General features: G+C 40.5%; 1 protein-coding gene across 1 annotated transcript in view; it reads right to left on the reverse strand.

Moving 5' to 3' along the window:
- The window catches only part of LOC137633910 (uncharacterized), a 52,093-nt gene that overhangs the window by 23,018 nt on the left and 11,514 nt on the right, over window positions 1–17,561 (reverse strand). The window contains exon 2 of the mRNA XM_068366148.1: window positions 15,959–16,232. Coding sequence (XP_068222249.1) covers window positions 15,959–16,232 — 274 coding nt within the window. The remainder of the gene's footprint in view (window positions 1–15,958; window positions 16,233–17,561) is intronic.

Below are 17,561 nucleotides of genomic sequence, written 5' to 3' on the forward strand. Positions count from 1 at the left end.
GAAAGATTTGGCTGAAGTGAGGGCACTGGAGCTCTCTGGATGACAGGGTCAGGAACGGTTGAAGCCACGGTGGCCGGATCAGGAGTGGAGGTGGTTCGGATGACTGGATGTGGAGTGACTGGGGTTGGATGGCGGCGTCTCTGTCTGGGAATTCTCTGCGGTTTAGGTGTGTTACCAGTATGAGTGCCTTGCATGGCTGCAATCCTTTTTAGGTGCTCAGAGGACCTCTTGTTCCATGCATAGTGGAAGCGAGAGCAGTTTGGACATCTCGACCTCGCTTGTGGGCATCTATGCATTCTTGTGAAGGGTGGCATCGGCTGCAGACTCCGCAAATATTGGGTCCTCCGCAGTCCTCAAGGTGATGGCCATACCGTCGACAATGGTAGCACCGAAGCGGCTCAGGAATGTAGTCTGTGATGGGGAAGGTACCCCATATTCCTAAGTCGAGGGTAGGGGGTTTGGTCCCATTGACTGTGGCGATTATGTTTTTGACAGGAACTTCATCTTGGTCTTTGCAGCATTCTGCTCATGCGATGTTGCATGGAGATTGGGTATCTGGAGACAACGACTTCATGCTGCTTCTTGGCCGGATCTAGAAGCTCCAGTGAGCTTTCCTCCAGGAGGAAACTGACACTCTCCTGATTCTTGGAGGTGAGAATGAGCTCCCCTTTGCGATTTGGTCGAGTTGAGAAATTTGATTAGGAGTTGGCAGAAGCGAAGGTGGCAACTGCGGCATAGGAAGGTTTTCCGTCACCTTGAACTTGGGCAAAGGTGCAGCAACTGGCAGAGAGCTGGGGATTGTTGTAGTGGCTTCATCCAACGGCTGGGTGAGACATACTGTGCAGTTACAGTCACGCTGGTGAATCCCATCAGAGTCGAGCGGAAAACTCTTAGTAGGTTCCTCAGTTTTCCGCGGCAGAGGAAGGTGGGCTGGATGTCAGTTGGGCAGGAGCTGGGTTTGGAGTAGCTGCGTTGGTTATTTCTCGGTCCAAGCTGGAGGCCAGTGGGTTCGATGAAGCCAGAGTTAGGCTAGAGGCAGGTGGGTCTGTAGGTGGCAGGCTGTGGCTGGGAGTAGGGGAGTCTTCCAGGGAAGGCTCAGCCTGCAGTGGTTGGACATTGCTGGCACTGACACAGGCTTTTGTAGACCCGGTCTTCTTCTAGCTTGGAGGTGGGAGGACAGCATTCCCATACGAGGCCGCCTGCATGTGAAAACTTTCTTCTCTGCTGGTTTTATCTCAAATATCTGGATTCCTCCTTGGGAAAATTCTGCTCTTGTAGAGAGGCAGGTCCCTTCTCCTACGAGTCATGTTCAGGAGCATCATGGAATAGAGTGCAATCATCACACCGACAATAGATCTGATAATGGCAGGCTTTCAAGTCCACCTCAATATTCAATTTGATTATGAAATGACCCCATACATAATCTCTTAAATAAGAGTATCTATGACATGGAATGCACCTTTCCTAGGAATCTGGTGGCCATTAAACCTGGTAGGGGAGGTCATTGGATTTTTAGATGGTATTACAGATGAATGTCAGGCTGTAAGAGCTCATAGTAGACAAGGCAAGGGAGCCTGGTGTCCCCTGTGCCAGGTAAGCCGATTCTTAGGCTAGCAGAGACGTCCTTCCTCTTAGAGGGCTGAGCTACGACTGATTTCACTCAAGCACACAACTACAGTATATGATTATACTGAGCATATATGTAGTTAAGGCAATCCTTCCATACAAACGAAACAACTGTTTGGTTGTTATTTGCCGTAACCAGAGAAAAGGGTCCAATGTAGTACTGTCTGGCCAGTCAAAGGAACCAATATCTCTCTAGCAGTGGTATCTCAACGGGTGACTGGCGCCGTGGTCATTCTACTACCCATAAACACATTGAGAAATTCAAATATAGACATTTTCAGATATATAAAAAATAGGGATTAATTTAAAAACTGTTTGAAAGAATAATGAAATTAATAATTGCATGAATTATAGTTTCATGAGCTTTATATAACATAGAAATGTTACTTTCAGATTTAAAATCAGCTGTTATTTGTAACAATACATAATTAAACTCTAAGTTTTAAATTGTTGATTTTGAGAGACGAATATCTTTAAAAGGTAGAGAGTAAATGACTCTCTTCCTGATAATATTGATTATGAGAAAATTCTAGTTCAGATGCCTTCGTTGATACCTGTACGATACCTTAATTTCACATCACTTGCACGAACCGTGTATGTTTCCAACCATTCGTCTTGTTTATTACGCGTTTCTAACCATCACCGTTGCTGCAAACTATTCCTCATTTGACGTTTCCCCATCCAAAACCTCTTCGCCCAATTGGATTCGGAGCCTTTGTATATAAGCAGCCAGTTCCTTACGCGTTCATTAAAAATGGACATCAACTAACCTAACCTACAAGCCATGTCCTTACCTACTTTCCTAGCAGGGGACGGGAGGCTAACGCCTCCCTGCGACCCCCCTTCACTGCTGTATTCTAAGTTAGACATAATAATACATACAAGTGGCTGCTATTATCCATATATACCTTGGATTCCCCATAATTTTTGTAATATGTTGGGAAGGATATCAATCGCAAAACTTATCGCACCAGTACTGGGATCCACTGGTGTTGAAGAGGTCTGGATGTGTGCAGGTGGGTCCCAGTTCACCCAGTTCACACGAGGGATGAGTCGCATCACTTGCACTGGGTAGCGGCCATACCGGCACGCTCTCTAGCGGATGCGAGTCCCCGTTCGTAAGGTGCTGTTCCCAGTCTTACCCCACAACAGTTTTTGCTCTTTTGTTGTTCCACTTGGGAGTTGTTCTTCTGGGCTCTGGATGGCAGCATTTGGTGGATAGTATTTTCATTCACTCCAGTTTTCGAGACTATGTTGCGCTGACATGCTCGACTGCCCGTGATCTGATCTAGGATTGGTCACAAAGCTCTTTCTGGACTTCAGTCTTCTTGACGAGGCCCTACGACTAAACGGGGTCGTCTCGTGTCATTTTCCCGACTATCATAATCACAGCCAAGATGTACAGGTATCAATGAAAGTAACTACTATATCTGAAAATGTTTATATTTGAATTTCTCAATAGGTTTATAGGTAGTAGGTTGGCCACGGCACCAGCCACCCATTGAGATAATACCGCTAGAGAGATATTGGGTCCTTTGACTGGCCAGACAGTACTACATTGGATCCTTTTCTCTGGTTACGGCTCATTCTTCCTGTGCTTACACATACACCGAATAGTTTGGCCTATTCTTTACACATTCTCCTCTGTCGTCATACACCTGACAATGCTGAAATTCCCAAACAAGGGGTTAAATACTGTACTGTAATTGTTCAGTGGCTACTTTCCTCTCAAGGGTAAGGGTAGAAGAGACTTTTAAGCTATGGTAAAAGCAGCTCTTCTAAAATCACTCCCTTTTGAAAACTATAGCGACCTTTTTTTTACCAAAACTTTACACAAAAGACTTTACTGGTGTACTAAGCCAGTTCCAAAAGCATTTCCAGATTTAACGCCTCTTAATATATTAGGCGAATTCATGAGATCGACCCAATCGTTAACCATTGAGATGATTTTTTCATTATCCTTCCAAAACATTCAGACTTTACACAGCATACCTTAACCTTTATTGTGATGCTGATATATATACAGTATATATTTTTTTTTCATTCAAACACCCTTACAGTTTACTGGATGTATCCCAAAGTGCTTCCATACTGTTGAATAGGTTGTCCTTGATCACGCACAACTCCAGTCACAGGATATACCGATCATCTGTACTTCCAAAATTATTCCCAATAATGTTTCGTGTACGTAAGATTCATCAGAATCGTAAAAGATGGTTTAATTATCTCCATTTACCAATTAAACCCCTAGTTATTATTACCTGTCTGTTTCCTCATCATAACTACACTTTTTTTTATGCTCATTTAATCCAAGGACATTAACTAAAGCCTCTACAGTTAAAGTTTATGCTTTAGAAAGTCCATACTAAGGGAAGGTATTTTGAAGGGAATTGTACTGTTAGTTAAACTGGTTATATAGCCTGTGCCCCCCCCCCTACCCCAGGTCAAATAAAACAATTCAAAGTACAAAGACCAGGTGGTAGTAATAACAAGTGATCTAAAACTATGGTTGCAGCTTAACCGTGTCTACTACTTCATCGACAAGCGAAAACTTTCTGCCCGATTCGTACTCTGTATGTCCGTCTTGCCCTCAAGCTCCCGCGTGTGACTTCGTAGTGATTGCCAGGAAGAGTAAAACTTACTCTTCACCTTTCCAATCTACAGGCAGCCAACGCAAGAGCCCGTGTCCAGCGCAAGGCATTACCATCTAACAAGCTAGCAAGCAATCACCCTTCAAAGAATAATCTGTGTGCGCTCATTTTAGGACTCACTCATAGATACACTTATTATTGTGGGTGACGACAGACGTGAATACGAAGGATTCTCGTTTTCTATGTGAGTAGTAGGCCAGGTGACCCAACGATCTACAAACATACTAAAATATATTCCAACACTTTACCCAGATATGTAGAAACACACCTGGCCTGTAATCGTGTATCTTTCTGGGTCGGTCCATTCTCAATCTTACACGTAACACGGGTTTTTGCGCCGGTGTGACGGTCTGAATAATCCCCCGGTCTCAGAATTCTCCTTGACATTGTATAATGGTTCTTTTCCGCCATTAGCTTGCTTCGCTCGCATGAAAATAAAACATCAAGCTCGTATGTACTGGCAAGCGGTAATGTTGAGCTGCGCACGCTAACATTACAGGAAAATAAAACATCAACCTCGTATGCACTGGCAAATGGTAATGTTCACACATGAGCAGATTATCAAGGAGAATTCTGAGACCGGGAGATCATTCAGACCATCACACCGGAAGCCTGTAAAGCTTTTTCGATTGAAAGGAATGGTTTTGTGTCAGATTTCTGCGTAAATAAACTTTTATGAACTGCAGAATTAAAAGAGCGTTCGTTTCTGGCTGGATTGCCAGGCTATTTAGTCATCGCCTTAGGTTAACACGCCAAATAGCCAACCATTAAAGCGTCCTTTTGTCGACACTAATTAAGTCAGAGTTGTCCAAATTAGGAGATAGTGGGCATGATTGGAAATCATGATCAATGGTCTGGGTATTTTCACCACATTTGCTGGATTGGTCAGTTTTAAGGCCTCATTTGACCAGGTTTTCACCTGTTCTGGCCACTCCAGTTCTAACTCTGTTGAGGCCACAACAATAACATTTGGGGAAAAATTGCCACATCAGCAATTTCCTCATTGCGATCCTGCACTAAGCTATTGTGTGGGGTGGGGGGGGGGAGTGTTAGTCTCCTATCAGAGTCCCTCCATTGGTCCAATCAATCATTCTTCACTGGTATTTGGACTTGCAGTCCCTCCATAGTGGCAAAGCTCTTCCTTGACTCAAGTCCAGGCCTACTTTGAACAGGGACGTGACGATGTAGTGGGTAGTCCAAGATTCATTTTCCCTTTTCAATTTTTGTTGTATGCCTCCTGATTACTGAACACGGGGGGGGGGGGGGGGGGACAATGCCAGAGAATTTGAAGAGGATGTTGGTGAGAGTGGGACGTAGTGCCTCATTGAACACAGGATCCATTTTCTTGGTTTGCGATGATCTGCTCCACACTAGCGCACAGTCCTCGGCCGGTGCATAGCACAGGCCTAAGGCGCCTGTTCTTAGTGTGTGAGCATTGGCTTCCCATTTGGTTCCTCTTAGTTTTTTATTAGGGAATTGCAAGAGCCAAACTTCCCTCAGAGCTTTTGCCTACGCGTGGAAAATGATGGAGTTCTATCCAGTGTTACACCTAGGAACACGGGAAACTGGTTCGTGTAAGTGGCGTGATACGAAAGCATCATAATGTCAGGCAAAAACTTGGTGGTATAGACTGGCATGGAAAGACCATTAACAGACGGGAGTGGAAGGACTTGTCTGAGGCCTTTGTCCTGCAGTGCACTAATTACGGCTCATGATCTTGATGATGGGGAATCCCAGTGTGGACTTGGGGTTTTGGATGGGGATTTGCAGCAATGGAGAATTGGAAACGGTTGGGAATGCATAATCAGCACAATATAAACGGTACGCGGAGTGGTTCTCTCACAATTAGTGTTATAAGGAAGAGGATGTACTCTTCACCTTTCAAAGATATCACATTTCTACATTCAAGCAAGAAAATGTTTTACTTAATTATTATGACAAAGGACTGTTGATTCTAAAACCAAAAATAATATCTTTATGTAATATAAAGTTTATAGAACAATATTTCATATAATTATAAATTTCATTATTTTTTCGGAACAGTTTTTAAATCAATGATAATTTTTTTTTATATCTGAAAATGTTTATATTTGAATTGGTCCTCAGACTGGCCAAACTATACTGGATCCCTCTCACTGGTTACAGCTCATTCTTCCTTTGCCTACACATACACCGAATAGTCTGGCCTTTTCTTTACACATTCTCCTCTTTCCTCATACACATGACAATGCTGAGATTACCAAACAATTCTTCTCCACTCAAGGGGTTAACTACTGAAATTCAATTGTTCAGTGGCTACTTTCCTCTTGGTAAGGATAGAGGAGACTTTAGCAATGGTAAGCAGCTCTTCTAAGAGAAGGAGACTCCAAAATCATACCATTGTTCTGTAGTCTTTGGTAGTGCCATAGCCTCTGTACCATGCTCTCCCACTGTCTTAGGGTACAGCTCTCTTGCTTGAGGGTACACTCGGGCACACTAGTCTCTGTATCCTTATTTCCTTTCTTCACTGGGATATTTTCCTTGTTTGAGTCCTTGGGCTAATAGCATCCTGCTTTTCTAAATAGGGCTGTAGATTAGGTAATGATGATAATAATAATGATAATAATGAGTTTCTGGCTGACATAACAACTTCTATCTGTGTTCGGTCTCCCAAAATCCAGACATGGACGATTCTATCTTCGATTGTTTTCTCGCCGTTATGGCGAAGATACAAGATGATAGAAAGGCCTTTTTTGTTTTTGATGGTGATGGCAATTCTCACGATAGAGAGAAGTTAAATTCTGTTTCTCAGACCCATTCTTGTGCGCATCTATGCATATTTGAGCTACGTGACGGCGGCTGCAGACTCCACAGACCGTCGATCTTCTGTAGTCGTCCTTGTGATGGCCGAATCACTGACAGTTGAAGCAACGGAATGGGTTGCCCTCAAAGTCCTTTATGGGGAAGGCTCCCCACAGTCCAAGGTCCAGTCATTGTGGTATTTGTCGAATGAAGGTGACGTTGACTCTCCTGGTGGGCTACTTGTGGGTGCCCAGGTGGCGTTCAGCATTGGCAACATTGTTGCAGTCCGCAATGAAGAACAGTGGCATGTTGGCTTAAGAGCTTTGGACCTCGCGTGCAATGATCAGCGTTGCCAGATAGTTCGCCGAGAAACTAGGCGTGTCGTGAATAATTTAGGAGAGATGGGGTTTCCCTGTTTGACTCCTTTCCCAATCGGAGTTTTCTCACTATCTTTACGTAGATTTAGGATTGATGTACTTCCTGTATAGATATCTTCAAATAGTCTGACATAGAGTTCAAACTATTTCTTGTCTTTGAAGTGCTTTCCTTACTGCTGAAGTTTTAACAGAATCAAGCGCTTTCTCGTAGTGTACGGAGGCCATATATAGGGGTTCATCATTCTTTGTTGATTTTTCCATGTGATCAGTTGTTGAATCCGTACCTCTAAATTCTGCCTACACTCTTAGTTGATTAAGTCTAACTGTCTTTCCGTGTCCTAATGTTAATTTTGTAAATATTTTATATGTTAACGATAGTCAACTTTTTGGACGATAATTTTTCAGGTCTTTTGTGTCTATTTTTGTGAATTAGTATAATGAAGTTTTTACAAGCTGTAGATATAGAGCATTCTTGCTGATATTTTGTGTAAATTACAGCCAGTTCTATTATAAAATCTCATACCAATTTCCTAATATCGCAAGAGGGTCTGCCCCTCTCTCATATTCTTCTCCTGTACTTCTCTTTCTCCCTATTTCCTTAATCTTTCCCATCCCGAGTACCTGCCTTTGAGCTATAAACTGGATTGTATCCAGGGGTACTCTTCCCTTCCCCATATTCCCCACTTCCCTATTATTATTATTATTATTATTATTATTATTATTATTATTATTATTATTATGAAATCTCCATATATTATCAATACAAATTTTAGACCATCTTTTCACCTGCTGCTTTGCCTCTCTTCATACATACAGGCCGACCAAGGGAAAGGCCCGTGCCAACAAGAAGCGTTGGCTTTTATACAAACCGTCTTCATACGTTTTAATGCCTTCTTCACTTCTCTTACCGTACCATACATTTGAGATGGATCCAATATACCTTAAGGATGTTTAAATAAAAGAACCCACGTCAAAATTACGAAGCAATGAATTCACCGAGTAATAGCTGGTATGGACGGCCGATATATTAACGTACGCTGCGCTAAGTCAGTTGACTAGATTGGAAGGATAATGCAAAATTCATCTCAATTGTTAATGATTAGTTTGATCTCATGAATTCGCCTAATACACTAAGAGGCGTTGGGGTGTATGTACGATACCGGCCAGGCCCCCACCTGTATGTACTATTATGTCTAACTTAGAAGACGGCAGTGTAAGGGGGGGTCGCAGGGGAGTTTTAGCACCCCGGTTAGGTAAGTAGGTAAGGACATGCCTTGTATGTTAAGTTAGGGCGGGAAAGTTTAGGTTAGTTGATGTCGATTTTTAGTTAATGCGCGAGGAACTGGCCGCTGATATACAAAAGCTCCGAGGCGTTAAATCCAGAAATGCTTTTGGAACGGACTTAGAAAACCAGAAAAGCCTTTTGCGTAAAGTCTGGGTAAAAATAGGTTTTTATAGTTTTCAAAAGGGAGTAATTTTAGAAGACCTGCTTTTACCATAGCTTAAAAGTCTCTTCTACCCTTACCCTTAAGAGGAAAGTAGCCACTCAACAATTACCGTACAGTATTTAGCCCCTTGAGCAAAGAAGAATTGTTTTGGGAATTTCAGCATTATCAGGTGTATGAGGACAGAGGAGAATGTGGAAAGAATAGGCCAGACTATTCGGTGCATGTGTAGGCAAAGACAAAATGAGCCGTAACCAGAGAAAAGGATCCAATGTAGTACTGTCGGGGCAACGCACCCAATAACTATCTAGAGGTAGTATCTCAATGGGTGGCTGCTGCCTTGGCCAACCTACTACCAATAAACCAAGTAAAATATTCAAATATAAACATTTTCAGATATAAGAAAAATAAAGATTAATTTGAAAACTGTTTTGAAAGAATAATACAATTAATAATTGCATGAATTAGAGTTTCATAAACTTTATTTAACATAGAAATGTTACTTTCAGACTCAAATCCTCTGTTATATGTATCAATAAGTAATTAAACCCATTTTCGTACATTATACAGTCCATAAGAGTTTATTATCTTTGAAAGGTAAAGAGTTATTAATACTCTTCCTTATAATACTGATTTAGAGGTATATAATACAGTCGCTATCAATTGTCCCTGTACATTTTGGCTGTAATTCCGATACCTTAATTACACGCCACAGGTCCCGCACGAAAAGACGTGATAACGGATTTTGAGCGAAGCGAAAAATCTATTTTTGGGTGAGATGGCCAGCCTGTGAATAGTGGTTTTCACACGCCCTTGTTAAATACACGACACCAACAAGGTGATCGCGCGAGGGTTGTAACCTCTGCATTCCATGCTTTTATCTTTCTCTAGTATATTTGGAAGATATATATTAGAAAAGTGTAAAGAAGGACCCTTTTCACCGGGCGTCACAGGTCTCTCCCCAGAAATAGATTTTTCCTTCGTCAAAATCCCTTTTTGGGTGAGATGGCCATGTCGTCCTGATGGTAGGTTCCTTCAGTAGCTTCCTTTATATATATTCCATATATATCCAAAGGAAGCTACTGAAGGAACCTTCCATCAGGACGACATGGCTTGAGCCCAAAAAACGGATTTTGAGCGAAGCGAAAAATCTATTTTTGGGTGAGATAGCCATGACGTCCTGATGGAAGGTTCCTTTTGGTAGCTTCCGTGGGTATATTAACTACAAGGATATTCCCAGAGAATTAAACCACAGGTTATCACAGAATTCTTACTTCTGGTGCGAGTATCCTAAAGGTTTCCCTTTAAGACATCGTATATCAACAGGGGACGCATATCAGAACGACATGGCTTGAGCCCAAAAAGGTGTATTTCATAAGTTTCTGTCCACCAAACACTATAGATGGACTTCACCATGTGGCAATTGAAACAATCAGACAGATGAAATTGCCATTAATAAAGAGAGAAGGAGGACTCTGAGAAATGTAAGAAGCCATAGAGGTGCAGATATTGGTAGTGACCACCAGCTCCTCATTGCCACACTGAAATTAAAACTGGAAGCACCCAACAGAAAGGGAGATAGAATATCTAGGTTTGATACAAATAAGATTTTAGAAGAAGAGCTCTGAGAAACAATTGCAATTAAATGTAGGAATTGATTCCATTGGATAATTTTATCTGGTTATGGTTCATTCTTCCTTTACCGACACATACAAGCGGATAGTCTGGTCTATTCTTTACCCATTCTCCTCTGTCATACACCTGACAATGCTTAAATTCCCAAACAATTCTTCTTTGCACAAGGGGTTAAATACTGCACTGTAATTGTCTAGTGGCTACTTTCCTCTTAAGGGTAAGGGTACAAGAGACTCTTTAGCTATGGTAAAAGCAGCTCTTCTAAAATTACTCCCTTTTGAAAACTATAAAGACCTATTTTTACCCAGACTTTACGCAAAAGACTTTTCTGGTTTTCTAAGTCAGTTCCAGAAGCATTTCGGGATTACTTGGTCTCTATCACAGTACAGTTGTTCCTTTATAGGAATACAGTATAACACTCACCTGTACTGCAGTGTATTATACTGTAATATACTACTATCACTAAAGCTAAACTGTAATGCAAGTATTCACTGTTTTCGTCCGGACGACTTGATTCACCGCACGCATAGCCTATATTTCTGTAATTCTGTACTTTACAATATTTATACAGTACAATTTAACATTAACTAAGCAGTATGTGGAGGACAGAAACTGAAACTACAGTTTGCTGGAATTTTTTAAGTGACTAGACTGTACAGTCTTAAACTGTGCTACCTTATATTACCCCTTACCCAAGAGCAACAATGGATGCCTTCTCGTGTCGTCCGGGAATCAGCTATCATTTATGTCCCAGTCATCTTTGACCCTACGACTCGCCCTTCCCAATCCTACGAGGGCACACCGCAGATGTGTCTTATGCTTTAGTGGAAGTTGATGGAGAAGGAAGTAGTGGAATGTCAGGATTCCCTCCAAGGTGACAAAATTCTCCGTGGAAACTATCGTTGGCCCCAACAGCTAGATCTCGGGAGACGTGTCCTGAGGTTCATAACCACCGAAGCTATATTTTTTGAGGATAAAGTTCTCTTTGAATCTTTTTGAGTCCTGCTTATGAATTTGGGTTTTTTTTTACTAACAAACTAAATAAACAACTAAACATAAAGTGACTTAACTTGAAATATGACTTGCCAAATCATCAGTCCACCTGGGAATACCTCCACTCTGCCATCAAAGGAATTGCTCACCAACTCCACTGGTGTTTACTCCCCTGTTCACTCTAGGAATCTTAGTAGTTGACTAACCATGACATCTAGGGGCCCAGGTACAGTAGCTCTTACAATGAGAAGTAGGATCTTTCCCCAAAATAGAACACAAAGAGTCATTACTTCAGATTCTTGCCTTGGCGAATTCCTGGAGGCGACGGCGCGATTCGTATCTCGGCAGGAATGACCAGCTCGTCATCGGTCATCCAATGGGCACAAACATCAATGTTCTCTTCGTTGGTCAGCCTCAAAAGATTGACTGATATCTCATCCAGTTCTGTTGATGATGAAAACATAGCCATACTGATACATGTTAACGAGCAGGAAGGAACGATGATTCACTCTGTCAGTCATCAAAGTAGATGAGGGGGCGGTTTGCCACGACGAAGAACTGTCAGCCAGGAGTGTGGTAAAAGACTAGCTTAGTTGTCTAGTAACTGTAGTAGGTCCAGAGGAATCCGTATATCCTGGAAGGGTGGAAAATATCTTCCAGTCGAACGGAAAGTTTCCAGCCATTAGCCTCTTTTATGCAAACCCTGTACCTGGCCAGGAGGAACCTTACCAACACTCTCTACACCAACTCTCCATCTACAACTTTCTTCTTTTCAAACTAACGCGTCATTTGCTCAACCGACATTTGGTCGCTCAGAGTCTCGCGCCCTTATCAGCCTCTCGTTGGCCTCAAATCGAGTGGTATTCAGAATTGGTATGTCTTTGTACTTGGCAAATTAGATTTCATATTGGCCCAAATACTTTTGTCTGTACCATGGCCTCCCAATGTCCTGGATTAGAGTTCTCTTGCTTGGGGAACGCTGTTCTGTAATGTTGCTCTTCCTCCTGTATTTGAAGTTTTTTATAGTTTATATGAGAAGGATCTAATTTCATGTTGTTACTGTTCTTGAAATATTTTATTTTCATTGTTTATTCTTCTCTTGTAGTTTATTTCTTTGTTTCCTTTCCTCACTGGCCTATTCTTCCCTGTTGGAGCCCTTGGGCTTACAGCATCTTACCTTTCCAACTAGGGTTGTAGCCTAGCTTGTAATAATAATAATAATATAGAGGATACTCTGTCTTATATCTCTTCTAATAACTTGGTATTAGCTAGAATCGAACACAGGCCCATCGCATCGCGAGCTGAGTCGGCTTACGACTGCGATTTGAGAGCGATAGAGCTCGGGAGATACTAATTCTAATGGGACGTGTTGAATGACCAGACACTAGCCTGAAATTGTCTGCTTATTTAACTGATTCGTGTTTGCCGCTCGCACCAGAATCCTAAGGTTAGTTGGAAGGAGGTTGTTTGTTGAACAGCTTCCTGACCACAATTTTGATCGCGGAGTAACGAAATTTGCAGGCATTAACTGTTATGTAAAAAGCTGGATGAGATTAAATTTTGGAAGGTCAAGGTCAAAGGTCAAGGTCACGGTCAAGCAAAATGTCCAATTCACGTAATCAGCCATAAGTTTGGACATCGTTGTCACAGACACTTCAAACTTGGTTCATTTATAAGTGTATGAAAATCCACGCCAATTAATACATGTTATGGTCAAAGGTCAAGATCAAGGTCGAGAAATAAGCTCCCGAGGTGATATATATATATATATATATATATATATATATATATATATATATATATATATATATATATATATATTATATATATATATATTAATTTGTACGTAGATAAATTAATTTTTGATATTATCATTGGGAGAAATTATTAATATTCAGTCATTTATCTTAATTTATGTTTTCCTATCTCATGCTTATTTCCTTATTTCCTTTCCTCACTGGGCTATTTTTCCTTCCCTTGGGCTTATAGCATCCTGCTTTTCCAACTAGGGCTGTAGTTCAGCTAATAATAATAATAGTAATAATAATAATAATAATAGAAACTATTCATTTTAGCCAGTATCATCTCAGCATTTATTTCAACGTCTCCAGAAGCTTTTTATCTCTTGATTTAACTAATGATTCCTTCGACTTCAAACACACTTGAACTCCTTCATGGGGACACCAAGGATCTTCTTCAGCTCCAGGTCTTCAATCAAATTACTCCCGTTCATATCTCCTATTCATGACCTTACTAAAGTGATCCATCCTACAGTGTTTTCCTTCATCTTCAGTTATGAGTAATCTCTTGATTTAACTAATGATTCCTTCGACTTCAAACACAATGAACTCATTCATGGGGACATGAAGGATCTTCTCCAGCTCCAGGTCTTCAATCAAATGATTCCCTTCATATCTCCATGACCTTACTAAAGTGCTCCATCCAACAGTGTTTTTCCTCATCTTCAGTTATGAGAAATCCATCTCTGCTTATTTTTCGCCCCAGTTGAGATTTCATTAACCCTTTTACCCTCAGGCTATTTGGAAATTTCCAACCCTTAACCTCCCAAGGGGTTATTTTTTCCCCAGCACATTTTGCAGTATATATTTTTTTTAAATTGCTCTAACAGCCTTAATTTTTGTCATAGAGAGGTCAGGTTGGTCTCATTCTCTTGGAAAATGCCTGAATTTTTTCAAAAAATTATCAAAAATATAACAAAAAATTTTATAGCATTTTTTTGCAAGGACGTACCGGTACGTCCATGGGGGTAAAGGGATGAGTTTTGTGAAACGTACCAGTACGTCCTTTGTGATTCTTACAGCATTAGCCAGTCCCTAAATTCATAGCTTCATATGATTTCCTGTTAAGATATTCTCCAGAAATTCCTGGCTTTTTTGACCTCACTATAAATGTTTAATTCAGTTTTCATTTGCGCTTCTGCAAGGGGAGAGTCCCATTCTGTTTTATACATATTTTTAATTTTATTTGTTTTTACTGATACACAATCTGATTTTTATGTACAATTTCAAGCAGCATTATCTAAAAATTTGACTTAACCTAGCCATTGTGTGATTTGCTTTTCTCAATTTTTCAATAAACTCTATCATGGCAGTATTACATAAATATCTAACATTAAATTAAAGTATATAAAAAATACTGCCTACTATATGTAGTTTAATTAAATTTTGATTGAAGATACCGATTATATTCCATTCATGTTTCTTTCCTTAGTATTTAAATATATTAAAGTAATTAGGTTTTTTCAATGGAGTGCTAGAGTAAATTCTGTCATCCTTCATTTTAACTCACCTATTTTCTTTTTGTGGGGTTCAGAACTAATTCTGAGCCTAATTGAATATATATTTAACATCATTATATCTAGGTGATGTTATTTAACATCATTATGTTATCTAAGTGATGTTATTGCCAAAATATGTACCAATGATTTAAGCAAATTTGTACCTTTTATAAAGCATAGACCATTAAGTTGTATTACAGATTATACTGTTCCATTTTCCTTAGCTTTGGTATTATTATTATTATTACTATCCAAGCTACAACCCTAGTTGGAAAAGCAAGATGCTATAAGCCCAAGGGCTCCAACAGGGAAAAATAGCCCAGTGAGGAAAGGAGATATGGTCTGATTGCAGCATTTATTGCAATCATTCATTTTGTATTCCTACCATTTAAGTATTGCAAATTTTAGTTATTAGATTCTAAAAAGTTGTTTTAAAACTACCATAATCAAATTTTGGTTTCTCAAGAGAATAAAGAGAAAATGAAAAAAAAAAATATATATATATATATATATATATATATATATATATATATAATATATGATGTTCTGTGACCTCTATTTCTAGCATTAGATGTTCTTTGACCTCTCTTTTTTGAGGTGTCATCCTTCTAGCTTTAGATGTTCTTTGACCTCTATTTTGAGGTGCCATCCTTCTAGAATTAGATGTTCTTTGACCTCTATTTTGAGGTGTTATCCTTCTAGCATTAGATGCTGTTTGAGCTCTATTTTGAGGTGTCATCCTTCTAGCATTAGATGCTGTTTGAGCTCTATTTTGAGGTGTCATCCTTCTAGCATTAGATGCTCTTTGACCTCTATTTTGAGGTGTCATCCTTCTAGTATTAGATGCTCTTTGAGCTCTATTTTGAGGTGGCATCCTTCTAGCATTAGATGCTCTTTGGCCTCTATTTTGAGGTGTCATCTTTCTAATATTAGATGGTCTTTGACCTCTATTTTGAGGTGGCATCTTCTAGCATTAGATGCTCTTTGACCTCTATTTTAAGGTGTCATCCTTCTAGCATTAGATGTTCTGTGACCTCTATTTTTTGAGGTGTCATCCTTCTAGCATTAGATGCTCTTTGACCTCTATTTTTGGAGATGTCTTCCTTCTAGTATTAGATGTTCTGTGACCTCTATTTTGAGGTGTCATCCTACTAGCATTAGATGCTCTCCGACCTCTTTTTCTTGTTCTTCCACTGGAAGATCGATTTCATCTTCCAGTTCAGCATGGACCTCTTTGCCAGCAGGAAGATCGATTTCATCCTCCAGTTCATCCTGGAAAGTTTCTTCAGATGGAAGAAATTCACCGTCTTCCAGCTCTTCTTGGGACACTCCTTGAGCTGGAAGAAATTCACCATCTTCCAGCTCTTCTTGGAACATTCTTTCAGCTGGAAGATCGATTTCCTCTTCCAGTTCATCCTGGAGCACTCTAGCAGGAAGATCATTTTCATCTTAAAGTGCATCTTGGAACACTCCTTCAGCTGGAAGAAATTCACCATCCTCCAGCTCTCCCTGGAACACTCCTTCAGCTGGAAGAAATTCACCATCTTCCAGCTCTTCTTGGAACATTCTTTCAGCTGGAAGATCGATTTCCTCTTCCAGTTCATCCTGGAGTACTCCAGCAGGAAGATCAATTTCATCTTCCAGTGCATCTTGGAACACTCCTTCAGCGGGAAGATCGATTTCATCTTCCAGCTCTTCCTGGAACACTCCTTCAGCTGGAAGAAATTCACCATCTTCCAGCTCTTCCTGGAACATTCCTTCAGCTGGAAGAAATTCACCATCTTCCTGTGTAGTTTCTCCTTCGATTTCCTTGAGAAGATTCTGCAAAAGCTCTTCATCTCTCACAGTCTCTCCTCCTTTTCAGTTTCTTCCACACAGGTACCTGAAAAAGAAAAATGCTCCGACGGCTGTAGTCCTATAGCACAAGTCCAGCTCTTCCTCCAGAGCTGATCTCCATTGCCATCCTCCGTTAAGGAGATTTCTTACCGCTTTCTTCATTGCCCCCATTTCGAAATTCGTGCAAAATGCTTTGAAAACTTGAGAAGCCATATCTATGATTACCGAAACCTTCCCTGAATACAGCATTATTTAAAAAAAAAAGGCAAGTTGAAGGCTGAGAGAGAGAGAGAGAGAGAGAGAGAGAGAGAGAGAGAGAAGCCATTAGAATACAACAAATTCTTCTTTTGGCTTTCAACTGGAGTCTTAATGTCTTCAGGTATGAAGGAGAGAGAGAGAGAGAGAGAGAGAGAGAGAGAGAGAGAGCCATTAGAATACAACAAATTCTTCTTTTGGCTTTCAACTGGAGTCTTAATGTCTTCAGGTATGAAGGAGAGAGAGAGAGAGAGAGAGAGAGAGAGAGAGAGAGAGAAGCCATTAGAATACAACAAATTCTTCTTTTGGCTTTCAACTGGAGTCTTAATGTCTTCAGGTATGAAGGAGAGAGAGAGAGAGAGAGAGAGAGAGAGAATGCAGCAAATTCTTTCTTGGCTTTAACTAGAGTCTAAATGTGTTCAGGTATGAGAGAGAGAGAGAGAGAGAGAGAGAGAGAGAGAGAAAATACAGCAAATTCTCTTTTGGCTTTAACTGGAGTCTAAATGTCTTCAGGTATGAGAGAGAGAGAGAAAGAGAGAGAGAGAGAGAGAGAGAGAGAGAGAGAGAATACAGCAAATTCTCTTTTGGCTTTAACTGGAGTCTAAATGTCTTCAGGTATGAGAGAGAGAGAGAGAGAGAGAGAGAGAGAGGGGAGAGAGAGAGA

This window comes from Palaemon carinicauda, chromosome 43 (genome assembly GCF_036898095.1).
Source record: "Palaemon carinicauda isolate YSFRI2023 chromosome 43, ASM3689809v2, whole genome shotgun sequence".
NCBI lineage: Eukaryota > Metazoa > Arthropoda > Malacostraca > Decapoda > Palaemonidae > Palaemon > Palaemon carinicauda.